The following is a 17,709-nucleotide window of genomic DNA, read 5'->3' on the forward strand; positions in this document are numbered from 1 at the left end:
GGTTGTGTTCTCCATTGTGGGTAATGGATAAATTAAGCTACAGGACCACTTCCAAAGAAACAGTTGTAACAACAATAAAAATTAATAAGGTCATAAAAAGAAAATAATAAAAATAGTTCAACCTATGTATGTTAAAAGATAGACACCTTCCTCATTTAATCATTATAGCAACCATAGGAGATGATACAATTTATAGCTGTTTCTTCAGGAGATTTTAAACATGAGAAAGCTGAGGTTTAAAAATAGTTAATAACTTGCCTGAGTTACAAATAAGACATAGTTAACAGATAAGAAGTCAATTATTGCCAAACAATAAAAGTAGGTGAACTTTAGAACTCTGATTTAAATTCATGTTCACATAATTTTAACACCTAATGTCTTGAGAAAAACAAGTCTTACCTAGAATGTTTGTTTTAGTTGTTTAAACCATATATAAGGTCTCTAAAGCTATTTTTATGGTGTGTGTGTGTATGTGTGTGTGTTCTAAAACTAGAAGGTACTTTTGATATATTCTTTTCTTAGAACAGTGGTTCTCAAACATTTTGGTTTCAGGGCACATTGATACTCTTAAAGATTGTTGAGAACTAAAAGTGCTTTCGTATAGGTGATAGATATGTATATACCATATATATATAATTAAAGTTGGCACTTAAAACTTAAAAAAATTCATATTTTATTTGAAAGTCACAAAAATAAACCCACTACATGTTAACACAAATTTTTAGTAAGAAATAATTATATTTTCCAAAACAAGAAGTACTAAAAATAATTTCATTGTTCTATATTTTTATAAATTGTTCTGAAGCGTGATTTAATAGAAGACGGTTACTGTATCATAACATATACAAAACAAACTCAAAATGGTTTGAAGACTTAAAGGTGAGACCAGACAGCATATAACTTCTAGAAGAAAACATAGTGTGCCCCTCACATTGGTCTTAGTAATAATTTTTTGGATATATCACTTCAGGCAGAGGGCAACATAAGCAAAAATTAACATATGGGGCTACATTAAACTAAAAAGCTTTTGCACAGTGTAGGAAATAAAAACAAAGCGGCTACCCACTGAATGGAAGGAAATATCTGCAAACACAAAGATCTTATATTGCAAGACAGTATAAGCTATATACTGTCTTACCATATCTGATAAGACAGTAAATGTCCAAAATATACAAAAATTCATACCACTCAATACTAAAAATGAAACAATTTAAAAATGGGCAGAGGATCTGAAAAATAGGCATTTTTCTGAAAAAGCCATACAGATGGCCAACAGGGCACTTGAAAGGAAGTGCAATACCGCTGATTATTAGGGAAATGCAAATCAAAGCCATAATGATCTATCACCTCACACTTGTCAAAATGGTTATTACTAAAAAGACAACAGATTACAAGTGTTAGTGATGATGTGGAGAACAAGGAACCCTCCATGCACTGTTGGCATGAATGTAAATCAGTACAGTCACTATGGAAGACAGCAGGAAGGTTCCTCAAAAAAAAGAAAAGTTAGGATGACCGTATGAGCCAGCAATCCCACTCCTGAGTGTTTATCCGAAGAAAACAAAATCATTAATGTGAAAAGATATATATGCCCCTAAATTTATTGCAGCATCATTGACAATAACCAAGATATATAAGCAACCTAAGTGCCCAGCAAAAGATGAATGGATTAAAGATGTGGTGTTTGCATACATAGACATATGTATATATATGTATATATACAATGAAGTATTGCTCAGCCATAAAGAAAAGGATGAAATTTTGGCAGGTGCAACAATATAGATGGGGCCTAGAGGTTTTTATGCTAAGTGAAATATATCAAACAGAGACAAATATCTTGTTATTTCACTTATATGTATAATTTAAAAAACAGAACAAATGAACAAATATAACTAAACATAAGAGTCATAGATACAGAGAAGCAGGTGGTTGCCATGCAGGAGGAGAGTAGCAAAGGGGAGGAATAAATAATGGAGATTAAAAGGTTAAACTTTCAGTTACAAAGTAAGTGCAATCATGGTATGAGATGTTCAGTGTGCGGAATATGATCAATAATTAGGTAATATGTCTGATGGTGACAAATGGTAACTAGACTTATGGTGATCATTTTGAAATGTATAAAATACTGAATAATTGTGTTACGTACTAGGAACTAACCTAGAGTCATAGATCTATTTTTGTTCAAAAACAAACAGACTGTCTTATTCATAGAAAAGAGATCAGGTCACGTGGGAGATGGTGAGAGGATAAATTGGAGCAAGGCAGTCAAAAGGTACAAACTTCTAGTCATAAGATAAATACTAAGGACGTAATGTAAAGCATAGTAAATGTAACCAACACTACTATGTATTATAGATGAAAGTGTTAATAGAGTAAATCCTAAGAGTTCTCATCACAAGAAAAAACATTTTTTCTATTTCTTTTATGTTGTTTCTACATAGGATGATGGATGCTCACTAAACTATTTGTAATCATTTCCATGAGGTAAGTAAGGCAAATAATTTTACTGTACCCCTTAAACTTATATAGTGCTGTATGTCAATTGATTCTCAGTAATACTGGAAATGATAATAGAAGAATGTTAAATTTTTATAACTGTTCTGTGTTCAAATTGTGGCTTGGGTTTTTTTGGTCAAAAAAATTTAAAATATTCAGATAGTAGTAAGTATGCTTCTTAGATAATACACCAAAACTTAACCAGTACAAATTTCTTAAAGTTTAGCTGCAGTATGGAATCTGATTCCATATCAGTAAACTTTCCATTCTCTGTTAAAGTTTATTAATCTACATTACATTTTGAATGGATCTCTTACCTATGTATTATTTTGTAACAATATTAATTTGCCATTTGGAAATCAATGGTTTCCTGCATTATTCTGATCTTCCAAATATTGACATATTTGGCATTAAAAAATGCAAACTGATCATTCAATCTGGTGCCACAGCCTTGAGCACTGTTACAGCACCAATTATTTTACTTGCTGTAAATTGCCTGTTAGTGATGAAGTTGCTGAATGTTATAGTCCAAATTAATAAAAAATTTAAGATTTATTGAGCAGATGTGCAAGAATTTTATTAGAGTGTGGTCCAATATGGTACCCAGAAAAGAGTAGTGCCACTTAATGAAATCTACACATAGTATGAATATAGGTGTGAAGAAAATCACAAAAAAGCACAAATTGGCTGCTTTATGAAGTTCATCAGAGGATATACCACCAGCCATGTTTCCCTGGTTCCAGAGTATCTAAATTTATCTTATATCAGTTAAGTTCTATCAGAGGGTGGTGCAGAGATCTTCAACCTGGATTGCTTAGTGTTTTGAAACTTTGATATAATTGAAGTGGGGGTGGGTGGAAGGAAAATAATAAAATGGGTATGTGTCTGTCTTAGGCCTTGGTCCTGAATAGAAAAGATTTGTTGTTTGGACACTTTGGCTCTGTTGTCAGAAGAATCATGTAACTAATTCACATCTTGAAAGATAGTTCTTTGATTTAAATAGTTCATGAGGGATAAATGTGCCTAGGATATATGACATTAACCTTTCCTGTGTTCAAGTGGAATTCCGTTTCCAAACAGGAAGTTTTATATTCTGTAAATGAGGTAAAATTTGTAATTTAATTTAAAAATCCTGTCAGAAAGAAAACATATATATGTAGATGTATATCTATACATATGTATGTGTGTGTGTGTGTGTGTGTATACATACATACATGTACCATTGCTATGCTCAGTCAGTAAAGAATTCACCTGCAGTGCAGGAGACCAGGTTTGATTCCTGGGTCAGGAAGCTCCCCTGGAGAAGAAAATGGCAACCAACTCCAGTGTTCTTGCCTGGAGAATTCCATGGACAGAGGAGCCTGGCGAGTTACAGTCCACGGGTTCTTAAGAGTCGAACAACTCAGCGACAAAATCACCACACAAATGACCACATAGGAAAAAGCAAATGTGTGCGTGTGTGTGATCAGTTGCTCAGTCTTGTCTGACTCTTCCTACCCACATGAACTGTAGCCCCGAGGCTCCTCTTTTCGTGGGATTTTCCCAGGCAAGAATACGGTAGCAGATTGTGATTTACTCCTCCAGAGGATCTTCTTAACCCAGGGATCAAATCTGTGTCTCTTGCATCTCCTGCATTGGTAGGTAGATTCTTTACATTGCACCACCTGGGAAGCCCTCAAAAAGCAAATAGCATTGCAAAATTATTATTACTTTTTTAATATTTAAATATATATGCTGCTGCTGCTGCTAAGTCGCTTCAGTTGTGTCTGACTCTGTGTGACCCCATAGACGGCAGCCCACCAGGTTCCACTGTCCCTGGGATTCTCCAGGCAGAACACTGGAGTGGGTTGCCATTTCCTTCTCCAATGCATGAAAGGGAAAAGTGAAAGTGAAGTCGCTCAGTTGTGCCCGACTCTTAGCGACCCCATGGACTGCAGCCCACCAGGCTCCTCCCTCCATGGGATTTTCCAGACAAGAGAACTGGAATGGGGTGCCATTGCCTTCTCCGTTAAATACATATATATATATATATATATATATATTTTTTTTTTTTTTTTTTAATTTGGCTGTTCCAGGTCTTAGTTGAAGCACACAAGATCTTCCTTGTGGTATGTGAGATATCTTTTTCTTTTTAGTTACGGCATGCAGGATCTTTAGTTACAACATAACTCTTAGTTGAGTCATGTGGGATCCAGTTCCTTGACCAGCGATGGAACCTGTGCTCCCTGCATTGGGAGCATGGAATCTTAGCCATTGGACCACCAGGGAAGTCTCGGCTTTGCAACATTATTATTGAAGTGGTTTGATCTCATTGACCTATTGAAAGGGAGCAGGGGACCCCTAAATTTTGGTGGAACACACTTTGAGAACTATTATCTTAGAGCTGTGACCTTAATTACAACTTTATAAATTGTGATATCATAAGATTTTTTTTAATGTTTAACTTAATGTTTTTTGCTTTGGGTAACTCTTAAAATATATTTAGGATGTTTCTATTGGTGGGCTAAACTTGGGTTATTTGGCTTTGAAAAACCATTGTGTATTTTTTTTTACTATATGATAATGTGTAAAATGATAGTGTATGTATACTACCATTTTTATATAATGTTTATATACATGATGGAGAATCCTGGCATGCTGCAGTCCATGGGATTGCAAAGAGCTGGACACAGCTAAGCAACTGAACAATAATACGTGTAAAACACATAGCTAGCAGGAAGCAGCTGTATAGCACAGGGAACTCAGCTCAGTACTCTGTGTGTATCTTTTTCCAGTTCTGAATTCTGTAATGTTGCATTCAGTCAGTCAGTCAGTTCAGTCGCTCAGTCGTGTCTGCCTCTTTGTGACACCATGGACTGCAGCACGCCAGGCCTCCCTGTCCATCACCAACTCCCAGAATTTACTCAAGCTTATGTCCATTGAGTCGGTGATGCCATCCAACCATCTCATCCTCTGTTGTCCCCTTCTCCTTCTGCCCTCAATCTTTCCCAGCCTCAAGGTCTTTTCAAATGAGTCAACTCTTCGCATCAGGTGGCCAAAGTATTGGAGTTTGGAGTTTCAGCTTCAGCATCAGTCCTTCCAATGAACGTCCAGGACTGATCTCCTTTAGGATGGACTGGTTGGATCTCCTTGCAGTCCAAGGGACTCTCAAGAGTCTTCTCCAACACCACAGTTCACAAGCATCAATTCTTTGTTGCTCAGCTTTCTTTAGAGTCCAACTCTCACATCCATACATGACTATTGGAAAAACCATAGCTTTGAGTAGATGGATCTTTCTTGGCAAAGTAACGTCTCTGCTTTTTAATATGCTGTCTAGGTTCATCATAACTTTTCTTCCAAGGAAGAAAAGTTTAATTTCATGGTTGCAGTCACCATCTGCAGTGATTTTGGAACCCCAAAATAAGGTCTGTCACTGTTTCCACTGTTTCCCCATCTACTTGCCATGAAGTGATGGGACCAGATGTCATGATGTTAGTTTTCTGAATGTTGAGTTTTAAACCAACTTTTTCACTCTCCTCTCTTTCATCAAGAGGCTCTTTAGTTCTTCACTTTCTACCATAATGGTGGTGTCATCTGCATATCTGAGGTTATTGATATTTCTCCTGGCGATCTTGATTCCAGCTTGTGCTTCATGTTATATTGGTGGCTTAAAACCAGTCACCAATTTATATTACAAAATTGAGAAATGCTACAAATCAGAGCATTTTGCCCTGAAAGCGAGTTGTTAAACATATAATTATATACCCTGGATGTGTATTTCATATATTTTAAATCTTAGCTGCTAACATATCATCTCATCTCAGAGAATTCTAAGTAGAAAATAGATGCATGAAAGTAGTCCAGGAATTCATCTGCTACAGGAGAGGTGAGAAGATTATGTCTTTGCATACATTTCATTTGCATTTATCTCTTCATGCCATTGATATTTAACCAGGATATGGTTAAATGATAAATATCACAAATGACAATGTCCTTAAAAAGTTCATGATCTCCCATTCCATTGGCTAATTATTTATTTCCTTAATTCTGATTTAAAAGCACAAATAGCATCATGTACAAATGTTATGTCTCAGCTAAGTGGGATTATCAATTATAATTGAGAATTAAACTTAAAAGCATCCCGAAAATGTAGAATCATAACTCCAATGATTTAATTATTTGACTGAGAAACTTGTAAACAAATATTTCAAAGTTAAATTGCCAGTAATATTATTAATTAGTAATCTATATGCATATATATGTATGCATGTGTGTGTGTGTGTTTGTGTGTATGAAAAACAGAATGTGCTAACAGTGGGCTAAATATTGCCTATTGCAGATTGATTTATAGAATAACTCTATGAAAGTCACTTAACTTTTTTCAGTTTCTGTATTCTCATTTTTAAATGGCAGAGGATATATGAGTTAAGCTAGATAATTGTGAATATAGTTCTTATCTTCTTTTGTGTGTGTGTGTGTGCCCAGTCGCTCAGTCATGTCTGACTCTTTGTGATCCTATGGACTGTAGCCCACCAGGCTTCTCTGTCCATGGGATTTTCCAGACAAGAATAATGCAGTGGGTTCCCATTCCCTTCTCCACTGGATCTTCCCGACCCAGGGATCAATCCTGAGTCTTCTGTGTCTCCTGCACTGGCAGGCTGGTTCTTTTACCACAGAGCCACCTGGGAAGCCATCTTTTTGTCTAGTTAAAACTTACTCATTATGTAAAACTTTCCCCATATGCTACCTATTTGGAGAAATATTCCTTGATTTCCTTCTCATTAGAGAATATCTTATTTACTGCCAACATCCATTTAACTATGAATTAGTTTAGAACAGAGGCTATGAGTTTCATTTAAAAATTTTCAGGGCAGAGTGTTCAATGCATAGTAGGTGTTCAATAAATATCTGAAGGATAAATGAAGGAACGAGCACCTTGATAAAAATAAATTGCATGGCTCTGTGGCCCAAGTCCCTTGTATACTGTCTTCCATTTGCAAAACTGTTGATGAAATAGCAAATGAAATTTGTTTATCCTACTACCAAATTAGGCAGTTTCCTACTTTAAAATTGCCTTAAAAATCTATAGAATTAACTTGGATGGGTTCTGAGCAACCAGTGAATAGAAACCGAGGTGTCAGACACACAGCATCCCATAATTAACAGACTTTGAATACTTTAAAAGGCTTTTTAGAATCCCTTTATTAGGAGAATTTTTTAGTGCCTTTTAAGATTAATGGTTGCTTTTCTGTGTTCATGTTCTGTTTGTGGAAACAGATGGAATTTTAAGCATTAGAGCTGTAATAAAATCTGTTACTTGCTATGACAAAATATTCATTATACACTGTCAGAGGAATACTGAATCTGAAAAGCTGGCTTTTAAGTAGTTTTCAGGCATAAATGCTTAATTTTACATATTGAGGTAAAAGGTAATGGTGTGAGCTATTGCAACTATAAACTATATTTCTATTTGCCTGATAATCCTTTTTATTAGCCATAGAACTACAGATGTGTGGGGAGACACATTAGTTCAGCCATAGAAGGGATTCTTCTCTATTAAGTATATGTTTCCAAAGAGGAGAGATTACTTACTTTTCAGTGGGAACAACCACAGCATCCACTCAAAAGTAAATTGTGTTTTCAGGGCAAAGATACTAAACGGGTATTAATAGGCATTCTATGCTTAGGCTACTGGCTCTGTTGGTTCAGTTACTGCTCCACCTTCAGAAGATTGCAGCATCCATGACCTAAAAGGCTTCTTAGTCTCAGATATTTATGGTTTGGACTTTTAGTGCCTTAAAAAAGTATGCAATTCCTCCCCCTTCCCCCTTAGTAGCTTTACTGTGTCTTTGTTTCACAGTTTGGCAAAAGCTCTGAATTGATGAAACCAAAGAGAAAATGGTAGGCTTAGGTTATAAAGTATATCAGAAAATTCAAACAGCCTGGAAGTACCAGATTTTAGAGAAGATAAATTCTGAAGTTTTGAAAGAAATTTTTAAAAATAGTATTGTATGAATTACTATCCATTTTTCAAGTCTCCCTTACTGAAAGATTCTGAGTGATGAAGTTAAATTGTATATATACCATGGTCTCCAACTGGAGATGATGTATATAGTAGCACTTTGTGGGCTATTAAGCTCTATAAAGAGAGGACAGGATGATTATTGCTGTTCCTATGGGTTTATTGATAATTACTGATGAACTTAAAGGCCTAGGATAGAGTTGGGAATGATATCCCAAATTTCAAATCTAGAGAACTCTTGGAAGGAGAGAAGGAGAGATAGATAAAGAATTTTATTAAGAAATGTCTCAGAGAACACTATTTGAATAACTAACCTTTTATGTGCTAAGTCAGTTCAGTCATGTCTGACACTCATAAAAATACTTATTGGCGATGGTGAAGTTGACGCAGCCATCTTTACTGTGGTCGACCCACACCAAGCTTTTCCCGGCGAGGGTGGTGGAGCGCCGTAGAAAAGTTTGCAGAATAAGAGGTGAGAAAGGAATCATGCGCCTCAGGAAGGACCAAGAACAGAAAGCAATAGTTTAGTTAGGAAAACATAGAGGCGCCGGTGCTGCGTATCAGCGGAACGATTCAAACAGACTAGTGAGGTTTCTGCCCGGAATTTAAAAGTTGTTTCCGGTGCTCGGCGGAAGTGTGGGTCGGCAGAGGACGACGTGAAGAAGCCGCTCTCCGCTGTGTGGCAATCGGAATCATGTCGAGTTTGGCGGTGAGAGACCCGGCAATGGATCGATCACTGCGTTCCGTGTTCGTGGGGAACATTCCGTATGAGGCAACTGAAGAGCAGTTAAAGGACATTTTTTCTGAGGTTGGTTCTGTTGTGAGTTTCCGGCTGGTATACGATAGAGAGACGGGCAAACCTAAGGGTTATGGCTTCTTCGAGTACCAAGACCAGGAGACCGCGCTTAGTGCCATGCGGAACCTTAATGGGCGGGAGTTCAGCGGGAGAGCGCTTCGCGTGGACAATGCAGCCAGTGAAAAGAACAAGGAGGAGCTAAAGAGCCTAGGGCCTGCAGCGCCTATCATTGACTCACCCTACGGGGACCCCATCCATCCAGAAGATGCTCCTGAGTCGATTACCAGAGCAGTCGCTAGTCTTCCCCCGGAGCAGATGTTTGAGCTGATGAAGAAGATGAAGCTCTGTGTCCAAAACAGCCACCAGGAAGCTCGAAATATGTTACTTCAAAACCCACAGCTGGCTTATGCGCTGTTGCAGGCACAAGTAGTGATGAGAATCATGGATCCAGAGATTGCTCTGAAAATTCTGCATCGCAAAGTTCATGTCACACCACTCATCCCAGGGAAATCTCAATCCGTTTCTGGCCCTGGCCCCGGCCCCGGCCCTGGGCTCTGTCCTGGACCTAACGTTCTGCTGAACCAGCAGAACCCCCCGGCCCCTCAGCCTCAACATTTGGCCAGAAGACCTGTGAAAGACATCCCTCCTCTGATGCAGACCCCTATCCAGGGTGGAATTCCACCCCAAGGCCCGATGCCAGCCGCGGTTCCTGGCCCTGGCCCCTTAACTCCTGGCGGAGCAATGCAGCCCCAAGTTGGAATGCCAGGAGTTGGCCCCGTGCCCTTAGAGCGGGGGCAGGTGCAGATATCTGATCCAAGAGCTCCTATGCCTCGTGGACCCATGACTGCTGGTGGCCTGCCTCCTCGAGGACTGTTAGAGGATGCTCCAAATGACCCACGTGGAGGGACTTTGCTTTCAGTCACTGGAGAGGTGGAGCCCAGAGGCTATCTTGGCCCACCACATCAGGGTCCTCCAATGCACCATGCCGCTGGTCATGACAGCAGGGGCCCTTCCTCACATGAGATGAGGGGAGGGCCATTAGCAGATCCTAGAATGCTCATGAGTGAGCCCAGAGGACCTATGATAGATCAAAGGGGGCTACCTATGGATGGCAGAGGCAGCAGAGACTCTCAAGGGATGGAGACTCGAGCCATGGAAACAGAGGTCTTAGAGACACGAGTGATGGAGAGAAGAGGAATGGAGACCTGTGCAATGGAAACCAGAGGAATGGAAGCGAGAGGCATGGATGCAAGAGGAATGGAGATGAGGGGCCCTGGCCCCAGTTCGAGAGGCGCTATGACTGGGGGAATTCAGGGTCCAGGTCCTATTAATATGGGGTCAGGTGGTCCTCAGGGACCCAGACAGGTTCCCAGCATTTCAGGGGTGGGAAACCCTGGACCTGGCATGCAGGGGGCAGGTATGCAAGGAGGTGGCATGCAGGGGGCAGGCATACAAGGTGCTGGCATGCAGGGTGCAGGCATGCAAGGAGCTGGCATGCAGGGGGCGGGCATGCAAGGGGCAGGCCAGCCTAGCAGTTTTAGTCCTGGGCAGAGCCAAGTAACCCCCCAGGATCAAGAAAAGGCAGCTTTGATCATGCAGGTTCTTCAGCTGACTGCAGATCAGATTGCCATGCTGCCTCCTGAGCAAAGGCAGAGTATCTTGATTTTAAAGGAACAAATCCAGAAATCTACTGGAACTTCTTGAAAGGTTTTAGAAAATATTTGGTGGTAGTCTCACAAAGGTTTTCTGTAGCATAGAGGATGGGTAGGTGCAAAAAGTTGACTTCTGAAACCCCACACTTGAATGATTAGGGTTTCTTTCCTCCCAGAACCTAATTTCATTTCTTGTTGTCTTTTCTTTTAAATTGTGGGGTAGGGGGAGGAGGGAGTGGGTCTGTTTAATTCCCTGTAAATATACAAAAAAAAAAAAAAAAATACTTATTGGCATATAGTCATTCAAAAATATTTAATTCCTCAAGACCATGCTAAAAATTATGTGAGGCACTTTGCCTGACTGGTTCACACTCTCAGCCTTATTATATATTTCCAACAGAGTTGCCTTTCTCCATTCTGTGTCTCTCTCTCTCCCTCCTTTCTTTCTTTCTCTCTTGTTCCTTTCTCCCTTCCTTCTTTCTTCTTCTCTTTCTTTATTTTTTCTTTCCTCCCTTCCTCCCTCTCTTTCTCACTCAACACTTTCAAAGAAATAAACAGGAATATGGGTGATGAAAAGGTTTAATTTTACAAATAACTGGATGGGGAAAGGGAGATCAGAGGAGTCAGATAAACCAATTTTTGAACTAAAAAATTACTTACATGAAGCCCGGAGGATCATGTCTAGTACATTGTGCATTCTATGTATATAATATTTCCCCTCTTTTCCACCTAGCACTTCTTGAGGGCAGAGCAATATTTTTTTAATCTTGGCTTCTCCAGTGTTGAGCACAGTGCTTAGTACATATTTTGCCTTAATAAATGTTGAAAAAATTGTGGGTTTTTTTGAGAGAAGAATCAGAGTGATCTGATATATGAGCAAGGATAGGTCAAGACTAAGGCTTTTGAAAGTGAAAAGGGCCACAGAGACTAAGGCACTAGGAATGGTAAGTGAAAACAACCGGAGGAGATGAAGACTATCAGAGGGCAGCACCAGTGATCCAGCAGTGACCAGGGAACACAGCTCTCCGCTGAAGTCAAGCAGAGGATGACGTGGCTGCGCCACCTCCAGGGAGACTCAGGGCACTGAGCACAGACTAGGAGCCAGCCTCAGCCCTGGCCCTAGCCTAACAGCCAGAGAGATGGCCTTTTGTGTCTGTGGTGTGCTTGCTCAGCCGTTCAGTTGTGTCCGAGCTTTTGCAACCCCATGGACTTCAGCCTGCTAGGCTCTTCTGTCCATGGAATTCTCCAGGCAAGAATACTGTAGCAGGTTGCCATTTCCTCCTCCAGAGGATCTTCCTGACCCAGGGGTGGAACCCACGTCTCTTGTATCTCCTGCATTATGGGCTGGTCCTTTACCACTAAGCCATTGGGGAAGACTTGTATCTGCAGAGTCATCTTCAAATAGAACCCATATTATGTACAATGGTATAGTTTCAACCTTTAGGCTAATGCCTTTTAGCTTCAATAGACTTGCTGGACAGACTCCTGGGCAAAATGCTACTGTTTACTTAAGCTAAAGTTGAGTTTTCTGAAAATACTAGATCCTCAAAAAGACAAAGCTAAATACATAATTTTAGCAGTTAATGAACATCTCATGTAGGTGGTGACATGGTAAGGAACCTGCCTGCCAATGAGGAAGATGTAATAGATGCAGGTTCGATCCCTGGGCCAGGAGGATCCTTTGGAAGAGGAAATGGCAATCCACTCCAGTATTTTGGCCTGCAGAATCCCCTGGATAGAGAAGTCTGGCAGGCTGCAGTCCATAGGGTTGCAAAGAGTTGGACATTACTGAAGCAACTTAGCATGCACATGTAGCTAAAGGCAATTTTGGCTTCAGTATTTCATGATGGATTTGTCTTTTGGAGAAAGATCTGCTCAAAAAAATCTTGTTTTGTCCTATAGTTGTATTAGCTTGGGGAAGAATTGTCACCCCATATACTCAGCCACTAGTTCCATAATTTCATTGTACTTTAAAACAAGATTTTTTGTTAGGATGTATTTCTTTTATGAATTAGAGTACTGTTGAATCTTGATGACACAGTGTTCAGTTTTTTTCTAAATGTATTTCAATAAAGCTCATTTGTAATTCTGTCCAGGACAATATACCACAAGCTTCAAAGCTGAGATGCAGAGAGGATTCAGCTAATTGGTGAAGAAGTCTACCAAGACAAGCATCCCATTTTTAGAATTTCATTATTCTCACTTTATATTAAATTGTACACTTCTCACAGTAAGCCTATCTTAGCCCCATTTATGGGAGAAAAGATGCGAGAAGGGTATGGAATAAAGTATTCTATAAGTAACTGCTGAATAAGTGAATAAATACATAATATACAACATACAGAGTTCTTAGGAAAGAGAAAGTCATCAGAAAGTCCTTGCACTTTATTTAAAACCACCTCCAGCCACTGTTACTATTTTTCACTTTACTAAGTGAAGACTTTGAGAATACACTGGGGAGCCCAGAGTGGAAAGGTTGGCCCAAAAGAGGTGCTTGAGTTTTAAGAAATATCAAGAAAATAATTTATGATGGGAATTTTTAAAATGTGGAATTGCTAGCAATGTAAGGAATAATAAATGAGAAAATGTAAGTTAATCATAGCATGAAATACTTTATTTTTAACACGGATTTATTTTAATTAGAAATAGGAAAATCAAAGAACTAATATTATCTAATAGCACATATGTACATACTGGCTTGATTTCTATATATCTGAATTGTAGCTATGCCTTTTACAAAAATTTGTGTTTTTTTAGAACAGCAGAGAATTAAAATGGGTTTAATTTGTGTATGGGGGCTTCACTGATGGCTCACTAATAAAAGAATCCCCTGCAATGCATGAGACACAGGAGACATGGGTTCAATCCCTGGATTGAGAAGATCCCCTGGAGAAGGAAATGGTAACCCACTCCAGTATTCTTGCCTGGAGAATCCCATGGAAAGAGGAACCGGGGAGGCTACAGTCCAAAGGGTTGCAAAGAGTTGGAAATGGCTGAGCAACTGAGCACTATACATTAGTTTGTAAATATCAACCAGGAAAAAAAATCAATATTTTTCCCTTAAGAAAAAAATTTTAGATGATCTATATTACAGAGAATTATTGCCTTTTATCATATGAAAAAAATCTAAAAAATTTTTTTAAAAAGCTAAGTACAAAAATGTCTCCAAACCACATATGCAAGTCAATCACTTAAAGAAGAAATACAGGTCAGTATAATTTAAAAATATATAGTAGTGAAAGAAGTTCAAATTAGATGCCAAGACATGATTTTTTCAAGTTTTTTCAAAGGAGTTAGAAATAAAATAAATAATGGGGTATAAGAGACATTATAAAAAACAATCCCAAACCCCAGAGAACTGCTAATGCAAAAGACACTGGGAAGTATGTACCAGAAACCCTGAATTCTTCACAGGTTTTCTTGGACTCTCACAATAAGAATATTAATATGTATTAGTATTTTAAAAATACACTTTTCTTCTTTAAAATTATTTATTTATTTTAACTGGTAGCTAACTACTTTACAGTATTGTGGTGGTTTTTGCCATACATCAACATGAATCAGCCATGGGTTTACATGTGTCCCCCCGTCCTGAAACCCCACCCACTTCCCTCCCAACTCCATCCCTCTAGTTTGAGCATCATCTTTGAGTTCCCTGCTTCATGCATCAAACTTGCACTGATCATCTATTTTATATATGGTAATATCCATGTTTCAATGCTATTCTCTCAAATCATTGCACACTCACCTTCTCCCAAAGAGTCCAAAAGTCTGTTCTTTACATGTGTGTCTGTTGCTGTCTTGCTTATTGGGTCATCATTATCATCTTTCTAAATTCCATATATATATGTTAATATACTCTATTGGTGTTTCTCTTTCTGACTTATTTCATTCTGTATAATAGGTTTCAGTTTCATCCACCTCATTAGAATTGACTCAAATCCATTCTTTTTTTATAGCTAAGTAATATTCCATTGTACCATACTTCCTTATCCATTTGTCTGCCGATGGACATCTAGGTTGCTTCCATGTCCTAACTATTGTAAACAGTGCTAAAATGAACATTGGGGTCCACGTGTCTCTTTCAATTCTGGTTTCCTCAGTGTGTATGCCCAGCAGTGGGATTGCTGGGTCCTATGGCAGCAGCATGGCAGTTCTATTTCCAGTTTTCAAAGGAACTTGAAGTTTTTAAAGGAATCTCCACACTGTTCTCCATAGTGACTGTACTAGTTTGCATTCCCACCAACAGTGTAAGAGGGTTCCCTTTTCTCCACACCCTCTCCAGCATTTGTTGTTATAGACTTTTTGGTGGCAGCCATTCTGACCAGCGTGAGATGGTAACTCATTGTCATTTTGATTTGCATTTCTCTGATAATGAGTGACATTGAACATCTTTTCATGTGTTTGTTAGCCATCTGTATGTCTTCTTTGGAGAAGTGTCTGTTTAGTTCTTTGGCCTGCTTTTTGATTGATTGGGTCATTTATTTTTCTTATATTGAGCTGCATGAGCTGCTTGTAAATTTTGGAGATTAATTCTTTGTCAGTTGTTTCATTTGTTATTATTTTCTCCCATTCTGAAGGCTGCCTTTTCACCTTGCTTATAGTTTCTCTTCATTATGCAAAAGCTTTTAAGTTTAATTAGGTCTCACTTGTTTATTTTTGCTTTCATTTCCATTACTCTGGGAGGTGGATCATAGAGGATCATACATCATGCATGACCAAGTGGACTTTATCCCAGGGATGCAAAGATTCTTCAATATTCACAAATCAATCAATGTGATGCACCATATTAACAAATTGAAAAATAAAAACCACACAATTATCTCAATAGATGCAGAGAAAGCCTCTGACAAAATTCAGCACCTATTTATGATAAAAACTCTCCAGAAAGCAATCATAGAAGGAATATACTTCAACATAATAAAAGCCATATATGACAAACCCACAGGAAGCATTATTTTCAATGGTGAAAAATTGAAAGCATTTCCTTTAGAATCAGGGACAAGACAAGGGTGCCCACTCTCACCACTACTATTCAACATAGTTTTGGAAGTTCTAGCCACAGCAATCAAAGAAGAAAAAGAAATAAAAGGAATCCAGATTGGAAAAGAAGTAAAACTCTCATTGTTTGCAGATGACATGATCTCTACATAGAAAACCCTAAAGACACCACCAGAAAATTACTAGAGCTAATCATTGAATATAGTAAAGTTGCAGGACATACAATTAATACACAGAAGTCCCTTGCAGTCCTATACACTAACAATAAGAAAACAGAGAAATTAAGGAGACAATCCCATTCACCATTGCAACTAAAAGAATAAAATACTTAGGAATAAATTTGTCTAAAGAAACAAGAAAAGGCCAATATATAGAAAACTATAAAACACTGATGAAAGAACTCAGAGATGACACAAATAGATGGAGAAGTATGCCATGTTCACGGATTGGAAAAATCAGTATAGTGAAAATGATTATACTACCCAAAGCAATCTGTAGACTCAATGCAATCCCTATCAAGCTGCCAACAGTATTTTTCACAGAACTAGAACAAATAGTTTCACAATTTTTATGGAAACACAACAAACCTTGAATAGCCAAAGGAATCTTGAGAAAGAATGGAATTGGAAGAATCAGCCTGCCTGACTTCAGACTATACTACAAAGCTGTAGTTATCAAGACAGTATGGTACTGGCCCAAAGACAAAAATATGGATCAGTGGGACAAAATAGAAAGCCCAGATATAAATCCATGCACCTATAGACACCTAATCTTTGACAAAGGAGGCAAAAATATACAATGGAGAAAATCTCTTTAACAAGTGATGCTGGGAAAACTGGTCAACCACCTGTAAAAAAAAATGATACTAGGACACTTTCTAACACCATACACAAAAATAAACTCAAAATGGATTAAAAATCTAAATGTAAGAACAGAAACTATAAAACTCTTAGAGGAAAACTTAGAACACTCTCTGACATAAACCACAGCAAAAATACACTTTCAAATATATTAACAGTGCTCTTATAGCAAACTGAGGGAAAGTGAATGCACAACAATAGAAGAGTGATTATTACTCATCTGTTTAATAAAATGCAGTAACAAAACATAAAATGAATCTCACTGTGTCTTGACAAGTGCCATGGTGACGTTCTCTGTGAATTTGTGAAAGTTATCAAACTTCTGTCTTTGTTTATCCAACTGTAATATTGAGATAATGGTCTCTATTTGACAAGGACAATTGTAAGAGTGAGTTTAGGTCTATGCTTTGAAGATGTAACATTCTCCCCCAAAAGGCACATATTTAATATTCTGTACTTAAATCTAGCGTTTATTTTATGTAGCATAATATTCATAATGTAAAAACAAGAATGCAATGATAATATGCTTCTTCCCTAGGAAATTTATTAAGTCAAGGATCATTATAATCATGCTTTCTAATAAGCCATAAAACATTTATGGTAGACATACACATATAAAGTTTTAATGTGTGCATGCATACCTCAGGTTTAAGAAAAGAACCTTAAAGGGCATTAATTTAGTAGTACTGAGGCTCTTAAATATCTCATTTTAAACCTCAGTTGTACACCATCCACTGAATTACTTTAGTGTTAGTTTTGGCATTGATTTAATGCTTGCTTCTTTTGGAAGCATAGCATGATAAAATGAGGCAGAAAGTATGCGCTGAAGGCAATAGTGACAATAGAATTTTTCTTTGAATTCCTTTATAAAATATTTTCCTCCTCTTAATTTTCTTTCCTAAT

At 38.1% G+C, this 17,709-nt stretch overlaps 1 protein-coding gene across 3 annotated transcripts; it reads left to right on the top strand.

Moving 5' to 3' along the window:
* Nucleotides 1-9,189: 9,189 nt before the first annotated feature.
* On the top strand, nt 9,190-11,090 carry LOC136168888 (cleavage stimulation factor subunit 2 tau variant-like). 3 transcript variants are annotated; one of them, XM_065936614.1, is made up of 3 exons: nt 9,190-9,911; nt 9,963-10,665; nt 10,771-11,090. In XM_065936614.1, the coding sequence occupies exons 1-3, from the start codon at nt 9,192-9,194 to the stop codon at nt 10,995-10,997; spliced, it is 1,650 nt and encodes a 549-aa protein (XP_065792686.1). In that variant the 5' UTR covers nt 9,190-9,191; the 3' UTR covers nt 10,998-11,090. The 3 variants fall into 3 exon arrangements, with proteins under 3 accessions (XP_065792686.1, XP_065792685.1, XP_065792684.1); XM_065936613.1 differs by having other exon boundaries at nt 9,190-10,665; XM_065936612.1 differs by having other exon boundaries at nt 9,190-11,083.
* Nucleotides 11,091-17,709: the final 6,619 nt, after the last annotated feature.

This window comes from Muntiacus reevesi, chromosome 5 (assembly GCF_963930625.1).
Source record: "Muntiacus reevesi chromosome 5, mMunRee1.1, whole genome shotgun sequence".
NCBI lineage: Eukaryota > Metazoa > Chordata > Mammalia > Artiodactyla > Cervidae > Muntiacus > Muntiacus reevesi.

Coding starts and splice junctions, on each gene's coding strand:
- LOC136168888 (XM_065936612.1), top strand. CDS start 9,192: ATGTCGAGTTTGGCGGTGAGAGACCCGGCAATGGATCGATCACTGCGT.